This window comes from Ambystoma mexicanum, chromosome 5p (genome assembly GCF_040938575.1).
Source record: "Ambystoma mexicanum isolate Mex_15411 chromosome 5p, UKY_AmexF1_1, whole genome shotgun sequence".
Lineage (NCBI taxonomy): Eukaryota > Metazoa > Chordata > Amphibia > Caudata > Ambystomatidae > Ambystoma > Ambystoma mexicanum.
In genome coordinates, this window is record NC_090930.1 from 994821156 (window position 1) to 994840349 (window position 19194).

The 19194-nt window shown below is 41.2% G+C and overlaps 1 protein-coding gene across 7 annotated transcripts in view; it reads left to right on the top strand.

Annotated features, from left to right (window-relative positions):
* RREB1 (ras responsive element binding protein 1) overlaps positions 1–18667 on the top strand; it is a 245438-nt gene extending 226771 nt beyond the window's left edge. For 5 of the 7 annotated variants that reach the window (XM_069613466.1, XM_069613470.1, XM_069613468.1 and 2 more), the window contains 2 exons: positions 7415–8152; positions 15637–18667. In XM_069613466.1, coding sequence (XP_069469567.1) covers positions 7415–8152; positions 15637–16076 — 1178 coding nt within the window. In that variant the 3' untranslated portion in view covers positions 16077–18667. The remainder of the gene's footprint in view (positions 1–7414; positions 8153–15636) is intronic. The other 2 variants (XM_069613471.1, XM_069613472.1) reach the window with 1 other exon arrangement.
* The last annotated feature ends 527 nt before the right edge of the window (positions 18668–19194 follow it).

The window sequence follows — 19194 nt, forward strand, 5'->3', positions numbered from 1 at the left end:
ATTTTACCGACGGACATTAGAGTGGTCAATTTAATCGCGGGCAAAATATACATTTTTTTAATTTGGGGGGGGGGTCCCAGGCCCCTGTTTTTTTACCCCTATAACACTACACGAACCCCATCCCAACCCATTTTAACCCCTTTACCCCACTACCCTTTACATATTTATTTAATATTTTCTGTTTTTTCGGTATAATGTTCCTCTGTGAAATGTACCATTCTGTAAAGTTTTCGGTAAATTGACTGGGTACAGACATGACCTGTTATGACTGGAGTCTGGATTCAGACTTGAATGCACATATAAATGGAAGCACAGGAAGAAGCCAGCTAAAGTTGATTTTGAGAGCGCCATAAATTGGATAGCCTCAAAGTTTGAATGACTGCAGCCTTGTGATTAGGAATTCACCATCACTGAAACTGCATCCAAATTCCTATTTTATCCTGCATTCTTACATTTTTTTAACTGGTGATGAGCGCTGAAGTAATGAAGGAGATGCCAGCATGAAGAGGAAGCTTCATCGGACCCTGGTCTCCTACAAGACCCACTCTGACTTCAAAGCTCTGCCCTTGTCTGACAGCAGACTTCAGATGACTCGAAGTATCTCGGGAACTGACGATAACTTTGTCCTGGCAGGCAAAGTCTAGCCACAAGTCTTCAAGACTCCCCTGCTATTTGGAAGGCTTGCTGGCCTGTTTCTGTGCGGGCCCAATACAACCTGAACTGCATATCTTGGACATAATCTCCTTCCCCAGCAGGGGTTGCGTGCCTTTAACAAATATGGAAGATGTATGGTACCCCAGCAGATCTGCTACTCTTCTGCCCAGCATGGTCACCATTTGCTGTAAAGGAGTCGTCTTCACCAACAGTGCGTTACTGGATCACTGGCAATGCCATCGCTGACCTCAACTTTTTTGAACCCGCTGGTCAATCAGCAGATGAACATAGCCAAAGATACCAGATCTGCAAGGTTTTAAGTCCCCTGTTTTGCCGTCTGAAAGGTACCAGAGCATTCCTAAAACAAAGCCCTGTCTCTAACATACGGCCATATTGTGTTACTTCTCAGCATCAGAACCCAACTCAGCTAGGCAGAAGCTGGTGTCTCTTGCCATAAGGCATACTTGGATCTGTGATGCACCCTTTCCAAAGGTGAGCCAGCTGCTGGGAACCTCACAGTGTGATATCTTAGCAATTTCCTTCAACTGGCATTGAATGATTGGGTCATCACAATTTGAAAAGCCAACAGCTGTGACTTTGGTGGTCCAGTGCAGTTGAAGAGGATCTTAGAGCAAGGGCAACTGTGAAGCCTCTGTAGAAGATATTGTGCTGAAACAAATTGCTGGACTTAGGTTATGGTGCAGCTGTCTTGTCTGTTGGAGATGCAGCTCTGATGTCCGAACACGCAGCTGATGTCCCAATGGAAGAAGTTCATGTAGGGATCTCATTCTCATATTACCAACGTTACTTTGGTGTTTATCTGGGTTGCAGCGTAGCAAATGCAGTGTTAGGTAAGACTTTGTAGAGACCAACTGGTGTGGGACTTTAAAGACATCTCTTGTTATTAGGTAACCCACCTTTTAATATAAGATGGTAGTGACTGAGCAGCCAGGCTTATCTTAAGAGCGATAATGCGAGCTGTAGAGCTGTACAATGAAATTAGTAAATACAGGTATCCAAGTAAACACTTATAGACTTAAAGTTATATATATATAGAGGGAGAGAGAGAGTATGTATATATATATAAATATACACACAAGGATGATTAGACAATCTTTAAAAAGCAGCAACTAATAGTGACATTAATCACAAAGTTAGGATTCAGTTCAACAAGAGCAATAAAGTAGGAGAGTAAACTTTTCTTATGTTATACATATTCCAGCACATTGAGTGACGTCATTTGAGGTCAGAATTAACATCCATTTGTGATCACCATTACAATGAGTTTTAAGGAGGGTCAGATCAGAACATACTTTGTAAGTAGTAAAACAGTTTGATTCTCCCAGAGGGATGTAAGCAGTCTTGTATCCCAGCAATAATAGTGTTCAGCAATTAAAGCCTGAAAGGGAACAGGCACTGCCAAAGCCAATAGGTTCAGAAGGGGTCCTTTAGGGAGCCAGGACAGCCAAAGTCAATGGGCCAGTTCAAAGATCTGATGCTCTCAGAAAATGTTTTAAAATATTCAGTAGTTGAGTCGAAAATCACAGAAGCTCAAGAGGAGCACCTTGAAGAAGCACAAGCTGGGAGGCCAGATCAAGTGAGTTGAGGTCAACTCAAAAGGGTTTAAAATAGTGCTCCCTAAGCTACAAAGCACCCCAATTGGCAAAAAGGTAGATGTGCCCCAAGCCCCATAGTACCTGAGAACTGAAGAATCGGTTCCAGCTGGATGCCTTCCTGTTGCATTGTAGCAGACCCTTGTTCCTGGCCCTTGGTCGTGGTGACGAAAGGGAGGACGTCTGGTGGGCTTCTGTGGCAGCACTAGAGAGGGGGACTCTCCTTGATTCAGCAGCCTTTTGTTGTTTTGGTGCCTTTTTCGCAGCGCCAAAGAAGAGCAAACGGCTCCGGTTGAAGTTACTTATCCCTCGGTCTTGGACTCTAGTGAGGGAACTCTGGATGAAGATTTCCTGCTTCTGTAGGGTCCTCTGGATTCCCACTAAGTTTTGACCAGATTTGCACTTCGAAGACAATGCACTCGATGATGGTCAGGGGTCCCTGTGCATTGGGATTCTGCAGCCTTGGAAAGTCACAGCAAGTCGGGGGTTGCGCCAGCATGAAGCTTGTCTTGAAGATAGTTGGTCCCAACAGCCCGAGGGAGGAAGTCATCCTTTGCGGGTCTTCCCAGTCAAAACGAAAATGGGGTCAGCACAGCTGCAGGGCTTCACCGGGCCCTTCGCAGTCCAGGAGGGTGCTGCTGGCGTCTCTTGACGTCTTCTTCATCGGATGTTGTCCTCCAGTGGTCGACTCTGCCTCTAGTCCCAAAAACCTCACCTTTTTAAGCAAGTTCCCATTCATTAACAGCCCTAGGCTGTCAATCACCCAGCAGGGTGGCTGTCCTCCTGGACAGCCAGCCGGCCAATCGGAACTGGTTTTTCAGGCCCTTCTAGAGAGAAAGGACAGGGAAGTTTCGGGACTTGCCCTCACTTTCTGCATTTCCAGACACACAGGAGCCTGGGCGGGCTTCCGGGCTGAAGCCCGCCAAAAGCAAAATGCACAAAGGACTCAAACCCGATTCAAACAACCGAGTAAAAGCCCTGACGGAACTAACTGACAAGAAATGCGAAAAAAGACAGGGGCCCTTTTGGAAAAATGGTCACCTTTTGAGTGCTGTACTGCAGCTGAGAAATTAGTCTGCAGATACATGGCACACAGGTAGTAAAAAAGAAACCACTGCCACCAGCCATTCATGTTAGTTAGTGTAACAGAATATTACATGAGTTACTATATAACCCCCCCTTAGCACTCCACATAGGGTGGTGTGTGCTGTACCCACAAAAGAAAAGGGAAGTAAGACAAAAGTCATCTTACCATTCTTGGAAACAGTAGTTCACCCAAGTAAACGTATTTAAACAAAAGGTGCGTTGTCGCCATGCAAAAAGCAGATGCCTATGGAGTCTACCAGACTGCATTAAACAGTAAGAAACACAACATTCTAGTCCGAAAAACACATGAGGGAGTAAGGAAAAAGTCCCACTCACTCAGGAGTTGAAATTAAAAAGCATCGAGTCCAGCAAAAGAGCTGGGGGTCTTAAAGGTTAAAGGGAATTGGCACAGAAATGAAAATTCTTGCTCATATACAAGTCTTGTGCACAGGAATGTGGCAGCAAGGTTTTTCTTGTAGCAGTGGATCTGGAAGCCTTGCAACTCCACTGTACCTGCTGGGTCAAGGGAACAGTTAACTGCTACTCGACCCTCTGGCCTGTAGAGTTTCACCATTAGAATGGATCTTGGAGGGGTACAGGGACCAGGAGCGCTTCTTCATGAGTCTTCATTTGCACAGCCCCTTTACCTCGGTTCGACAACGTAAGAAAATGGATATCAAAATGCATGAAGTTTAATACAGATCTTCCCCCATCTTGATCACAACTGTCCCTGTGGATTCAATTAAGTTTACACTGTTACAATTGGGAGGGCGAAAAACCTAGATTGTACCTCTGGTGAGAGTCTGTGCACATTTTTCTGACTGGTTTACCAGCCGTATTTTCCCTGATAAGTTTGAATCTGGAGCCTTATCCTGGACGTGGCTCTGTGACTTGCTACATTTAAGCCATTGAATTGCCATGGCTTGTGCCTGACCAGAATCAACATCGTGGGTGTGCTGCCCGGGAACGTTTGAATGTGCAATCAACAGTGAAAGGTTAGCTGCTGGCTCTTTTTAATTGATTGGACGAAGAAATGGAACTCGCGGTGCAACTTTCATCTATAACCTGTGAGACTTTCATATATAACCTGTGAGGCTGTTCCATTACTTTGTCTAATTCTGGGATCATCCAGAATCGTGTGAAAAACAACAAACTGATGACCTTGAGGAAGCCTTGTTGGCCGTGACTTGCACAGATCATCTGAAGCTCAGCCCATGTGTTCAGGGATCAGACAGTTCAAGAGACCAGAGGGAACCTGCAGATCAGTCTCTCTTCCCTTATCCTGCCAGGAACCACAGGGAAGGAAGATTCAAAGGACACCCATTCCCGAGCAGACTTGCTGCTCATCCCTGCACAGATCAGTCATGAAGAGGTGAGTGCCCCTGGGAAGCCCAGAGGGCTGGTAACCAAGCACAAGGCCTATTGTTCGAAAATAACTGCTAAGAAAACTACACATTTCATTGGGAATCCAAGGGATAAATTTATTAGCCAAGTCTTGACCACTGGAACATCTCAATACTGGAACTCTCCTGTGTGCAAACAGCATTACTGCACCAGACCCCAGCTTCGGTGTTCATCCTGCCTATGGTTCAGCACCTTTCCCGATGGGCCAGGGAATCCTGCGTGCCTGTTGCAACTTGTCGCCACCAGAACCATCACAGTTGTTCAGCTAGCATTAGCTCTTGGAAAATAAGTTATTCATAATTGAGCCGCATCTACAAAATTGGGCCTCTAGTTAACGTTAGCGGGTACCGCAACATCAGGGCTGTATCCCGCTCAGCCAACCAGAGCCTCATCTGTCCTTCCCATTCATTCTATGTGAGTCTGAACCCCGGTTGAGCACATTTTCATTTGAAGGTAGCTGTGGACAATTGAGCACCGGATTTTGCATCATCAATATCCACTGAAATATACGTATTCATAATGACCATACCTGATAGGATCACGAACTCTCAATATTAACATACTCCTCCTTATCAAAGTTAACTTCACCTGAATCTGCACGCCTAATAATTATCTTCCCAGAATTCCTTTTGATTATTTTTTTTTGCTGACATCATGGACAAAAATGCCATTGAAGGTTACATGTTTATACATTCTGTATCTTAACCACTGCACTGTCTGTGACAAAATATCTACGCTCTGTATCTTAACCACTGCACTGCCTGCGACACAATACCTACTGCTCTTCAGGAGCACATAAATGAGTAGTGGCTAAATTGCCTTTTTAGCCCCACAAGGTATACTTCCTTAGCCTCTTTTGATAACATGGGACGAGGGCAGGGTATACAAAATGTAGGAAAAACTGTCCAATGTTAGATCAGCTTGTTCTCTGTAATAGCTACTACAATGTGAATGCATTCTATGAAAGGGTTAATGGAGTATATTGTCTGTGTTGCCCACCTTGTAACAGTCTTGGTTCTAATTCTAGCTTCAGTTCTTGACCAAATATACTTGTTATTCTGAACAAATCACTTTCTCATTGTGGCCCAAAGTGTGTAAATATGTAGAATATAATGTTGATATGTTGGCATGTAAAACAGAACAGTTACATGTGCCTTTAGCATTAGCCCCACACCCCCAGTCACACCCTGGTGGGTTGTAAAGAATCTTCACAGAAACCCATGTGCGGTATATTTCTTGTACAGCAGCTCATGTCTGCGGTGCTCCTGCTGCCGATACACAAGGTCTGTAAAGCGCTTTGCTGCTTGGAGCAAGGTCCATACTAGATAAAATTGTGAAAGTTAAATTGAATACAAACATGGTTAGGTTATCTGGATTCTGTAACTGGGTGGAGCGACTTCAGCTAGCTAAGGACTGGCCTTTACTGTTAATGTAAGGCTGTCTAACTTGATTATCTCGTGCCAGATGTACATTGTTATAGTTTGTATTTCTTTAATGTGTTAATGATTGTACATTAGCCACAGTGCAGTGTGGCAATAATATCATCCTAGAATACAATGAAGAGATTTGTTCTGCAGATTAGGGGTTGAAGCCTAGAATTGTACCATCTGAAGGACATTTGCTTTTGTGGACCGGCCAGAGTAGGGAAACCACATACTAAGGCAAGATTGAAAAAACAAAGGTTGGTGTTGGTTGTTTACACATTTGACATTTTGGAAACGCCCTTCACCCCGGGTTTGTTAGCATTTTCAGAAGAAACTCAACACGTGCATAAAATGGACAAAATTAGGTTTGCTGTAATCCTCACGTTTTTTAAAAAATATTACCATGATATGTTTATTGCATTCATATGTAAGGGCTAAGGACAAACATTCTACAATTCAACGTTGTCTTCCCATGAACAACCTTGTACCCTGGCGAGGTCAGTGTGGTTTGTAGGAGCAGGAGTCTCATGTTTGGAGGAGGCTAGAGACTGGGAAGCAGTGTAATAATCCGAGGCTGGAGAGATAGAGTGTGGAAGTTTGGAAGCCGTGGAGAACAGGAAGAGGTTCTAAGAGCTAAGGACCTAGAGGGTGAGTGGGGAAGAGGAGTTGGTAACCTAGAAGGAGGTTTTAACAGAAGGAGGAGTTAGTAAGCATGTATTAGTAGAAGAGGTGGTATTGTCAGGAAGAGGGTACATCAGGCTAGGAGAATGTAAGTCAGAAGCGGGTGATCAGAGCCTATGTACAGGAGGAGGAGGCAGGGAAAACTGACAAGAAATGGGTGGTGGTAACATCCGAGCCTAGTAGTGAGTTGATATCCAGATAAGGGACAGACAGTGAGGAAGTTGGGGAGGGAACATCAGAAGGAGGAGAGTGTAGAAGTAGAAAAGGAGATCCAGAGGAGAAGGGGTGATAACATCATGAAGAGGAGAGAAAAAAACGAGACAGTGGTCCCAGGCAGTGAGGAAAACCATCAAGCGGAGCAAGCAATCCAACTCTTTTCTAATAGGAGCAGCTTTTTAAGAAAAAAATATTTCGATATGGGTTCCCCTTTTATGGGGAGACAAATGAGACTATATAGTGACTTGAAAAATGTATGTTTTGAATATAAACTTAATTTCTTGATTTTTGGTATATCCTGTCAACCTGAAATGGTCTCTGTTTTCTTGCGTGCAGACAGCCAGTCTGATCCGGAGATGCTACCTGCTTCAATCGAAGTCCTAGACTTGACTTGCGGGGATAACAGCCAACCGGAAGGGCAGGGGCTGACGTTGAGCCAGAAGCGCATTAAACGGAAATCTCCACAAAGAGGCAAAGATGGCGTGAGAGACTTGACGAGCGAGTGTAAAGATGAAGCAGAGGAAGATGCTGTGAGCAACAAAAGTCTCGATTTGAATTTTGCCACCAAGCTGATGGATTTTAAACTGGCAAATAGCAACCCCAGTGCACGCAGTCTGGCCCAGAAGGAAAAGAAAAACATATGCGATGTCTGTGGCAAGTGCTTCAAGTTTGCTGCTACGCTTGGCAGACACAAAAAGGCTCACTCTGGGGAGAGCAAAAATGAGCCCAAGAGTAGTGAGGATGAAAGTAAAAGTGCCCAGACCCAAGCCACGCAGAATAACACTAGTTTTGGTCCCTTAAAACAAGAGGAAAAGAGACCCCTGGACTTGAAGGTGGATGAGTTTTCCAGGGAATGCGAGGGTGCTGGGAAGGAGAATGAGGAAAGCGAAAACCTTTCCGATGGGGAGGGTTCAGAGCGGCGAATGTCCGAAAAGAGTGATGATGATAAAGAGCCAAAGACTAATGGGACCAAGGGGTCCGCGAAGGCAGACAAGAGAAAGAAAATATGCTCTGTGTGCAACAAGCGCTTTTGGTCCCTTCAGGATCTCACACGGCACATGCGCTCCCATACAGGTAACGAGAGACCACACAGGAGAAAAACATTTAGACACACGTACTTATATACTGACTAAAAAAAGTGCTACTATTTCTTCTATCCTCTGCAAGTGGGGCATGTGCCGCTTTGCTGAATTCTGGCAACCTTCCTTTCCTCGGCAGATGTGCATGCATGTGTGTGCTGGAGCACTGCAACTCTGTTGCCTGTAGGAAGTATTTCTGGGTGATTTAGGATTGATTTTTTTTTTGTTTTCTTTTTCCGAAGAGAGAACTGAACTTTGCGTAATTGGTAAACCGTTGGTCCATTACTGCATGCAGGGAGGAAAAAAAGCTCGTTCCTTGTTGATCACGATCTTGCAATTTAACAGTGAAAAGTAGCAAAGTTTGAACATTGACAATGTCCAGATGCCAAGCTGCCACTTTATAAACGATACATTACATTATGTATTCTGTGCACGCCTTTCAAAAAAAGTCAAAAACAAATCCTCAATTTACAATTTATCCCCAAGTAGAAATATAATTTCCAGCTCCTAAATTTCAAATTTGCGGTATTACATATAGATTATGATGTTTTTCACACGTCAGGATGTAACCTCTTCTGTAGCCCTCCCTTCCTTTCTTTAACTGTTGTCGGCTAGACACGAACCATACCAACAATGCAATGAACAAACAGAAGTCAAAACAGTTAGCTGAGAGAGTGTTAACACAAATAGGAGTGTGAACATAAATGTCAAAATAAGTGTAGAAACATATGTTAACAATATGTGCAAAACTCATTTGCATGTATTGTTGGTTCCGAGAAGATGCTATTTTTGCATCACACGTTCAAAAGAAACTTCAAAAGGCTTTTTGGCATATTCATGCATTTTGCTAGTTCTTTTCTTATCAGCTTGGAAAGCATAAGCTTTACGTATAATCAAATATTGATATCTGACTGGTTTCTATGGAATCTTTGCAATATTTGTTTGTTATTAATGTGTTATTCAAACTAAATAAATGTTTTCCTCCATGGACTATTTCCTTTCCTCATCAGCAAGTGAAATATTGTACATGTGGTCTTACTTAGTTATACCATGGAGTACATAAACCCAGTACCCCCATTAAGGGTTTAGAATAAAAATAACGCAACATCAGAAGTCTATTAGCTCAAATCTCATACACAACAGAACGTACTTTGCATCCAACAAACTGCATCTTTAGAGCCTGGTTTGGTGTATTGGGGTGACCATGTCTTAGCACTTGATGTAGATTTGGGGTGTAATATCTGTCTTGTTATAACTTTATAAAAGTGCACTTTTTGATTTGGGGAGCTCAAACCTATTGACCACATAATGTGCATTCAATTGTAAAACATAACTAAAAAAAACAGATCTGTAATAGATGACACCATTTGAGGGGTGCACTATTGTGTACTGTTATCAATGTGTCAGGGTCGGGAAAGCGAATCTGACGCACCTCGGTGCGGTGGCAGTTTCCCTGGGTTTTGATTTTGTTTTAATGGGAGGCAAGCTCCCCGTACCCCAATGCCCCTCTACCACTCTCCCACCGCTTCACTACCCCAGAAATCCTTTTTATATATAGTTTACCGCCCTTCATGATCCCCCCTAAAATAAAGAGCAAACCAACGGGACGAAACTGCAAGTGCAGTGAACGGCCACGACGAGATAATCGGGTTTGGGAATGCACTTGAAAGCTAAATTAACGTAGGATACAAACATTTCAAAATATGAAACCCTTTCCCATTACAGAAACTAAAGGAATAAAATAGTAAAACGGCAATCAAAATCAGCACTAAATAAAAGAAGACCATCTTCTAGATCTTACTTTGAAAAGAAGCCCTGCACAACTCTGAACTAGGCTTTTGAAGATTGAAATAGGCAATTCGTGTAACCAACGACTAGAAACCGAAAAGTTATTGAATAGGTCCAACCATTTCCAGGGATTTGTTTAGGCGGTGAATAAATGGGAGCCTTACTCAAAGGTGTCCAACCTTACAGTTCTAATTCAATACAAATATGGATGCATGATTTGGGCTTTTCAGCATCTACACCTTGCTCGAAGTATGTTATACACGATTCAGGTATCAAACATTTTACATTTATATACTTTCTTACATCTCCTGGCACAAGCAGAATTTTTGTACAGTCAGGATTTCAGTAGCATGCACTTGATTTTACTTCATCTTGTGGTCGATTTGGAATAATATTTAAACAATTTAAAATTAGACTATGGGTATCCTCCGAATGCTTTTCTCATCAATGCCAGACACCGTTTTTTTGTCCATGGTGTAGTCTCGAATTGGTGTGCTTTTTCTTTTCCCCCAACATTCATTTTCACAGGGAGCGACTTGCATTTGATCATGGAACACTGCAGATGCATTACAAATGTATTTTGAGTCCAGGGAGAAAAATCATATCTACCTTTTTGTTTGGCTTTCAATTTTGTCTTCTGTGAAGGGCTCCAGAAAAGATTTTGGAGATGTATTTTACTCCCAATCGTTTGAAGTTAGGATTAAAATGATTTTTAGGGCGTAAAAAAGTAATTGTCAATTCCCATGGGGTATTATTTCAGGCACGTAAACATAGTTTAATTCTAAAACCAATATTTTGGGCAAATCCGTAGTTCAGATTAGGCTGTAATATTCGAGCTTCCTCCCTCTTGCACTGCTCTACTGATAGCATTGATCTGAATCCAACTGTGGAGCTGTGTGAGTGGGAGCAAAGAAGCTTGGTATCTCGTTTTTTTGTTGGAAGGAATTTTACAACATTTTTTGCTGGGAGAATTTGCCTAATTTTACGTGGCTGTTATGCAGCTCATTTGTAATGCTGCTTCTGGTTCTCAGGTTTTGATTCTTAAGATTTGGGGGCTGATTCATGGAATTTGTGCGCCAAAAAACAGGGATTTGTGCGCCATTCTGCCCGCAAATCCTCATTTGTTAAACAGGGATTTGCAGGCATAATGGCGCACAAATCCCCGTTTGTCGGCGCACAAATTCCATGAATTAGCCCATTGCAGTCTTTTCTGTTAAATAACCTAGTGTGTGTTTCAATTTGTGTGTGTGTTTTACGTGGGTTTGTTTCCTCCTGATTATATTGCATGATGCCGGATGAATAGTGTAAGTGTAGAGCTGGTTTTAGTAAACCTATATCCATCACTCCTCAGCACAGTCATCCGACCACCAGGACTAACTTTTCAAATGTATGCAGATTACACAAACTCTTCTAAAACGTATTGATGCTTTCACTAATGCACAGGTCTCCACCAAACTACCCAACCTATCGAACTGATGAATATCCAGAAATGGATTGGTTCTAGTTACCTGAACTGTTCAAAAAACAGGATCCTGATCAACATGTACTAGCATCTGTCTCCCGAAGCTTCTCCTGGTCCTTCGTTATAAGCTCAGCATCCACCCTTTGCCTCAGCCCACTCTTATACCATGGTTTCGCACACAATTGAGTGTCGTACGAAGTGTCCTCGAATTAGTACACTGCCATCTCCAGCTTGCAAAAAATATGCCATGCAAAAAACGAACTAAATCTAAGTTGAGCAATTTACTTAATGTGGATTCATGTGGATTCTCTTAAACATGTTGTGAGAGTAAACTGCCCATCTCATTCTTCCAGTGAAAGCAAGCTAATGTCAACTTACAATTCATGACCAAGCCGTACTGCAGTTGCAACATTAATAACCAATTTTATTCTGACTTGCCGACACAAGCCTAACATTCAGGATACTTTATCAAGTTTGATTTATGGTTTGTTAAAGTGTCGTAAAACCACACAGACTTTTAATATAGAACACAATGACAACATTTGACACATTCATTAGAAGAAATGTAAGACCTGCTAGCAGAGTATGCTGTACTGCCTGCATTTGTGAAAAATATTCCAAAATTGACAACTATTACAAATACGCATATCTTCAAAAACATAAATAGTTTCACTATCCTCATAGTTCTCATATGTACCATTTACACTTTGGTTAATCAAGGTCAAATTACTTATAATTTAGTTTCCAAAACAAATACAGTACTTCATGTGACCAAAGGCTAACACACCTTATTTGATTGATTAACCCTTGAAGAAAACATGAGGCTTTCCCTGTGCTCAGAAACTTTGAATTACAAATAAAAGTCAAATTAAAAACCATGCAGACGCTACCCATGCCATGTTTTGCCTTCCAACCCTGCACAACCTAGACAGTTGATGGTCTCTATTGATTTTCAACCTTAGACAAAGGGCCAGTAATATCGACCCAGTCACAGGGACATCAGCTTGCATCATATCGCAGTCGTTGGCAGTTCTTTAAGGTATAGTTGGGTGCTGTTATACCAGCTCATATCCCCAATTTATCAACACAAGTTTATCAGTATGAGTGCTTAGAGTGGCTAAAACGCCCATTGCGTTTTTCGGAATGTGTTTGAACTCCATATTCGTAAGAGCATTTCTCAGTGGGTCTAAGTCCTAAAACTCCACCATCTGAATGAACAATATTTCGGAACCACCTGGGATAAACCAAGGTCCTTTCACTTATCTTCTGAAACACAATATAACACAGTATTTACTTTGGCCATTGCAAGCTTTGTGCTCATAGTAATCTGGCAAACATAATTTTCGGCCTGAGATCAGACCATGGTCTATCTAATGGCTTGGGTCGATCTTGGCATCCCTAAAAACTTTTTTCATAGAACAGCTTTTAAGAAGTCGACCTTAAATATTCCTTTGTAAATCAGATTTCATTACCTTGCACTGCCAGAGTGGCAATCTTTCTCTCAGACACTGCAATTTACCAGAACCCAAAGTACTAGAGAAGAGAGTTTGGTGAAAAAGGGATATTTCTCTTATGCCAGCCAGTGCATTATTCCACAAGACCGAGAATAGTTTGACTTTTCAAAATAATTGTTCAAATATCAACCCTGCTCTAACTGCTGTCCCTCAATGCACCACCCTCCCTTTACTCCCCTTGCATAAATAATCATGGTCCTGATTTGGTTCTTGTATATCAAGACTTCATTTATCTGGCAGTAGGTACGCAACCAATCAACACTTATAGGAGTGACATCCAACAAAACTAAATTGTCCTCCTAAGAGAAATTGCTTGCGAACAGAGTCGAATTTGTGCTGGAAAGAACTTGCTGGCTTTAAGGCACTGTGGCAAGTCAGATAAACAAGTAGTTAAATGAAAAGGGTGCTAATCTAATAGGCAACACTATTTAAGCCCCCTTGATCACATGCTGTGACTTGACTAGAACCAGAATTAAAAATAGTTTGTGATAATGGGCCAAGAAAACATCAAAGGAGTAGATGAGTAGGCACAACACCATTTGAGCATTTCTGCTCAAGTTGATTCACAGGACTATCTAAGGTATGTTTTTGAGACCTAGAAGATTAATGAGGGAGCTTATCCACAGTTCACCAGAGTGAATATCGGAGGGCAGTGCCAAGTTGGTCATAAGATTTTTAAGGTTTACCTAAAGGTTTTGGTCCATGAGTGGTTGGGTCCCTTTTGAAAATTAAACGTTTATAGAGAAGGCAAACTATAGACTGTTGCATATAAATAACAAGCAATATGTCTGCCAAGAAAATGTGTATGAAATCATAAACCAGTATCGGGACTGCATAGAAAAACCCACGTTATTGTGTACTTATATATTGTTTAAAGTCTTGTTTTGTTTACATTGATGTTTGTCTAAGGGTTGCATGAATTAATGTCATTTTAGAAGAGTTAACTTGGCCTTTTGAGTTGGCTCCCAAAATGTGGAAGCATCACCCAAACCTTTTTTGCAACTAGGGCATAAAGTTATCTTCATCCATAACCAATACCGAATCTAGATTGACCATCCATTCTTGCAACATTAAGAATGCATGCCACCATACACATTTCTATACCCTTGCCTACAAGGGTAATGCCATAATTTGACAACAGTTGGACCAAACCGAAGGATCTAACTAAGCCTTTAGCCAGAGATGAATTCAAGAATAAACAATATGTGAGCTGGTACACACTCAGCAAGTGACATTTGGAACATCCATCCAAATTCTTCCCAATGTTTGCACAGAAACATAAGTCACAGGCCTCATTTTATGACTTCTCTACAACCAGATACGTATGTCTAGACGTGTCATTATCAGGAATGCCTAGGGATTCAGTAGGCCTGATCTTTAGACACATGGAAGAATCCTGAACTTGTGACACAAGGAACTACATGGTCTCTGCAATGAAGAAACCAGAAAGTTTACCTAAAGTGATACATTTCAGATGAGCAAAATATTTGAAATGATCTTTCATAGATTGAGGAGCGTCATATATACACTTCTTCTGAGTACAGATAAAGTGGTTGCTTCATAATATGCTGGATTCTTGTTAAGTTTTACAAGGGGGGTGAGCAGAGGTGCCCTTGCTACCTTTCAGACCAGTAATGGAGGACAAGATAGAGATGGCACACCACCACAATAAAACGCTAGATACTGGAGTCGGTTGTTCCAAGAACTTGGTTTTGGGACATTCAAACGCTATTTCTTTGGACAGAGTTCCTCCTCCCACCCCGCCCTTCAAACAAACTTGCTGATTATCTCAGTCACAATCTAGCATCTCTTACAGGACTTAATTTGAGAATGAGGCTCTCCTTTTATAGAGCTCTTTTCCACAACAGAGTGCATTATGCGAAGACTCGCATCCATGTTCCTGGCAAAGAGGTCCACGGAAACCCATTTTTTCGCTTGACTGGATGGGTACTTTTGCATGTTTGCTATATTAACTGAAAGCTCTGCAGAGCCATTCCAAAAATATAGCGTTTCTTGATGTGATGGACATCATTGTTCCTATATGGGTTTATTAGTCATTATATTCAGGTATTCTGCATACAGTAATATGTCCACGAAGGAAATTGCTAGGCAGCCCAAAATTACTTTCCGCATTAAGTAACAGAGTTCTTTATCCAAACAAATACAATGTAATGTTGTTGTTTGAGGTTAATGCATGCAAGTGAATAGGGAAAAGAAAGCAGACGGCAGGGCCAGTGTTGCAGGTAAATATTTTTTTTGTGACCTGGCTGAGGCATTTTTTCTTTTTTGTTAGCACTGAATGCTTTACGGTGATAATCCTGATACCAGGCTGTTATACATTTGCTTGTGTACTTCGGTTTATAGTGCTCACCTAAACCCTGTGGTTCCTCTTAAACTAGTGATATTTCTTGCATTCCTCTTATCCTTTACAAAGTCATCAATTCATGTGTAATGGGACACTAACACAGAACAGCTATTGGGTATTTTCTAACATCTCGAATCTTACATCATTGTTTTCGGTCTGGTGGAGCATGCGCATATTTTTGTTTCATAAAATAGTGCATGCACGAGTGATGTGTTAATTACGCGTTTTCTGTTTCCCTCTGTCGGTTATGTGTTGCCACCAACGCCACGCTGCACCAAATGGAGTCTTTCAAATGTGTTTTGTGTTTTTTGTTTTTAAAAAATAATTTATTCATGGTCATTCTCTCCTAGGAGAACGACCTTACAAGTGTCAGACCTGCGAACGGACCTTCACTCTGAAGCACAGTCTAGTACGTCACCAGCGTATTCACCAGAAAATCAAAGATCCAAAGAACCATGGCAAGGAAAGCGATCGAGAAGATGGGCTTTCTCGGTTCGAGGAAGACAGTGAAAATGAGTCAAACCAGAGTGGGACCAATCACGTCTCCGAGAGCGAGTCTGACTCCGTCCCTAGCCTTACTAACTATTCAACAAATGAAAGAATTAAAAACGAATATATGGAAGCAGATTCCTCCTGTACAGAGGAGAATCCTGCACAATTGGTCAGCACAGAGACCCTCCGGGGTCGAGAACAGAAAACAGTTGACATCAAGAAAGAGTCTGTATCTAGGGGGATGCTTGGGTCGAACAATGCCCCTGGGTTTCATTGTGGGCCAGCCAGTGATGCTTGACAAAAGAAAACATTAAACACAATGTCGCCTTTGCAGGCAGTGCTGCCGAACTATTGGAAGCCAATCGAACCTGCATGCAATTCTTACACTTCACAGCAAAGCTCATCATGCACGTGAAGTCTTCAGTGCAAGGTCTTTGGAGAGAGTTCCTTGGCTGTTGGAGAGTATAGCAGGCTGGAGTCTGTGCCACAACCTTTCAGTATAATAACGCAATAGACTGTTTTTCCAGTGCCTTACTACTTTATAAACCTTTTGGTATCCTAAACTTTTTCAAGAAAAATAATTTTAAAAAAAGATATATTTTAATGATTGTGCACAGAGAACCTTTTCATTTAAACATTAAAATGTTAATGTTGTCGGTTTGCAAAAGCTTGTTCATGTACATGTTCTAGTGACTATTTGTTTTTCCACGTTAAAAAACAGTTGTTGAATACAATCGCCAATAACTGGAAGAACTGTGAACTTTACATGGATTGCCAGAAAAAAAGACTTTTTTTATTGACTGTGCAATAGACTGCTATGCTAATTCTGTCCAGGAAAGATGGAGTCCTTATGCAGTAGTTGTTCAAAACTGGCTAATGCCAAAAACCAGGAAAAACAATGGTTCAACTCCCTGCTGGTTTTCCATTCCAATATTTTATGGACAATGTATCAGTGGTTCTTGCCCCTTTGAACTGGAAGCAGAGGAAAATCACATTGCATCTTAAGCCTACAGAAACAAACTGTGTGTGTTTGACAATGGTTCTGTTTGCTTTAATTCATACATTCTTCTAGTGTCTGTGGCCTGTAGAATCCGGTGGGCAATATTTGCCATTCAGACCGCTCAATCTGGGCTTCTGGATCCAGGTGTAAAATTGTCATCGTTCCTTTCTTGAGCACTTTCATCTTTTACTAGTACTTCCACCAGACACCCTTAGCCTCAGTGACTTTAACATCTAATGGCGGTCAACCCCCGCATGCAGCAGCACGCAAATCAGTGATTGTGGGAGACTGAGGATTTCCCTCCAACCACCTCGAGCCCTCTCCAAAATGCACAAGGAGAGCCTGTAGATGCTTTGAAAAAAATACCTCTGACTGGGATTTGTTTCTGAAAATAACGTTATTCAGTCTTCCATTTCAAAGTTCAAACAAAAACAAGCCCTATTCTCCTGCTAATGCAGTTAATAAACACGAACTTACTACTGGCAATAAAAGTACAAAAGCAATGTTAAAGGAAAAGGAACTCTTGTAAAAACCTCTGGGGGACAGGTGCTTATAATCCTAACTATGTAAAGAGATTTTATAGAAATGTGTGTCGAATACAAATATATGTGTGTGTGTATGTGTGTGTGTATATATGTATATATATATTATATATACACACACACAATAATATGTGTGCGTTTGTGTCAGTCTTTTCAGAGTGCTATTTACGGAACATGTGTCCTACTGTAGCTGTACATATTAATTGAATTGGGCTTTTTTATATAAAACTATCTAAGATACTGAGAATGTACTTGTAGCCATAGTGCGGTTGAGTTATTGTATGTGCTTAGTGACACTCATTTCAAACAACCTCGGCCAAGAATAAAAACCGTTTGTCACACAGGCGAGTAGGACTATTGTGACTCATCAGGATTCTTCACTTGTTGGGGACTTCAAATAGAAACAGAATCTCACCCCCACACTGTCAACAATTTTCGGAGAGCTTTTATAAAAATCTAGAGCATAAGGAGAAGCGAATCCCGTATTCCATAGAAACAAACTCATGCAGGTGGGAACAAAATGGAGGTATGCAAGATGGTAAATGGGTCATAAGCATTAGTAAAAACGAATAGTAAGAAAGAGTCCACCTGTCCAAGAGACGGAGCGAAAAAGGCTTTGTTGAAGCTCTATTCATCTACAAACTAAATACAATTAATTCATGCCCAAATTAATTTTATTTTTCTATTGTTTTTCCATCACTGTGCACTAAACTGTGCAATTACGCACAAGGGAAGCCATTGATAAACTGCAGAAAGTAAAGCAGCAAATAATTCAGTTCCTACAACCAGTCCGGGACGTCTGTTAGCAATGATTTACTTTTGATTCAAAAGCTTTATTTTACCCTTTTCTAAATCTTAGTTCACTGTATGGTCTTGCCATGTGTTTTATACATTTTTTGTAGCGGGATTAGTTGTACATTTATTTCCCTCTGTCTGCCCCTAAATATTAAACTGTGAAATGTATAATGTATTAAAACTATGGGTGAATCATAGATTTAGTTTGCATGTTCATCAAATTTGTCAGCATACATTTTTTTTTTTTAATTTCCTTATATTTTTCCTCTCTCAGGGCTTTTATGAAATGGAGTTTCTGAAAATCTTTGTTTCTGAATCGCAAATGTATTTCAATGATGTACTTTAACTGAATTAATTTAATCACTACATTAAGCACTTGACTGTGAATGCAAAAAATGACGAAAAAACACCCATATTCATCTGTTGTTGGTATCTATTTGAGAGATATGTGAAAGTCTGTTTTCAATATCGCCTCACTTTCCATCTCCCTTTCAAGAAGGCCATTGCTGCTTTTGATTTCAGCACATGCAATAAACGGGAAACTATAATGAATTTTTAAGTAGTTCATATTTTTTTAAAGGGAACTGTAACTGCTGCTATGAGTTGTGTGCAAACCTGGCTATTGCTACATGAACAGAGAATCACATGTTCGTTTTGGTACCTATATGTTCTTTGTATTTAGTTGTACAGTTTTTCCAAATTCAATATTAAACTAAGCTGTTCTGTATCAAAACTTCTAAGCAATAAAATGTTATATTTAAAAAGGATGCTAGAGAACAGTCTGGCTCGCACATTATATTTTATACGTGTCTTCACATGTATGCTACCTTTGAAGATGCTCAACTATTGATTTATCACTGCTATTGCGAGGGTGCAGTAGTGAGAAATTGACACACGGGTGACATTTTTGTTGCTACAGACTTATATTTTAATGAAAGGAGGGATAGGAAAAGGCCTCACTAGCCCTAACGCAAAGAGGGGTTTTCCTGCCTCAACACAAATCTCAAATGAGTCAGTCAGGATGTCAGTATAAAGACAGGTCCCCCGTTGCATCAAAACCCTAACTCTAGCCCTCACAC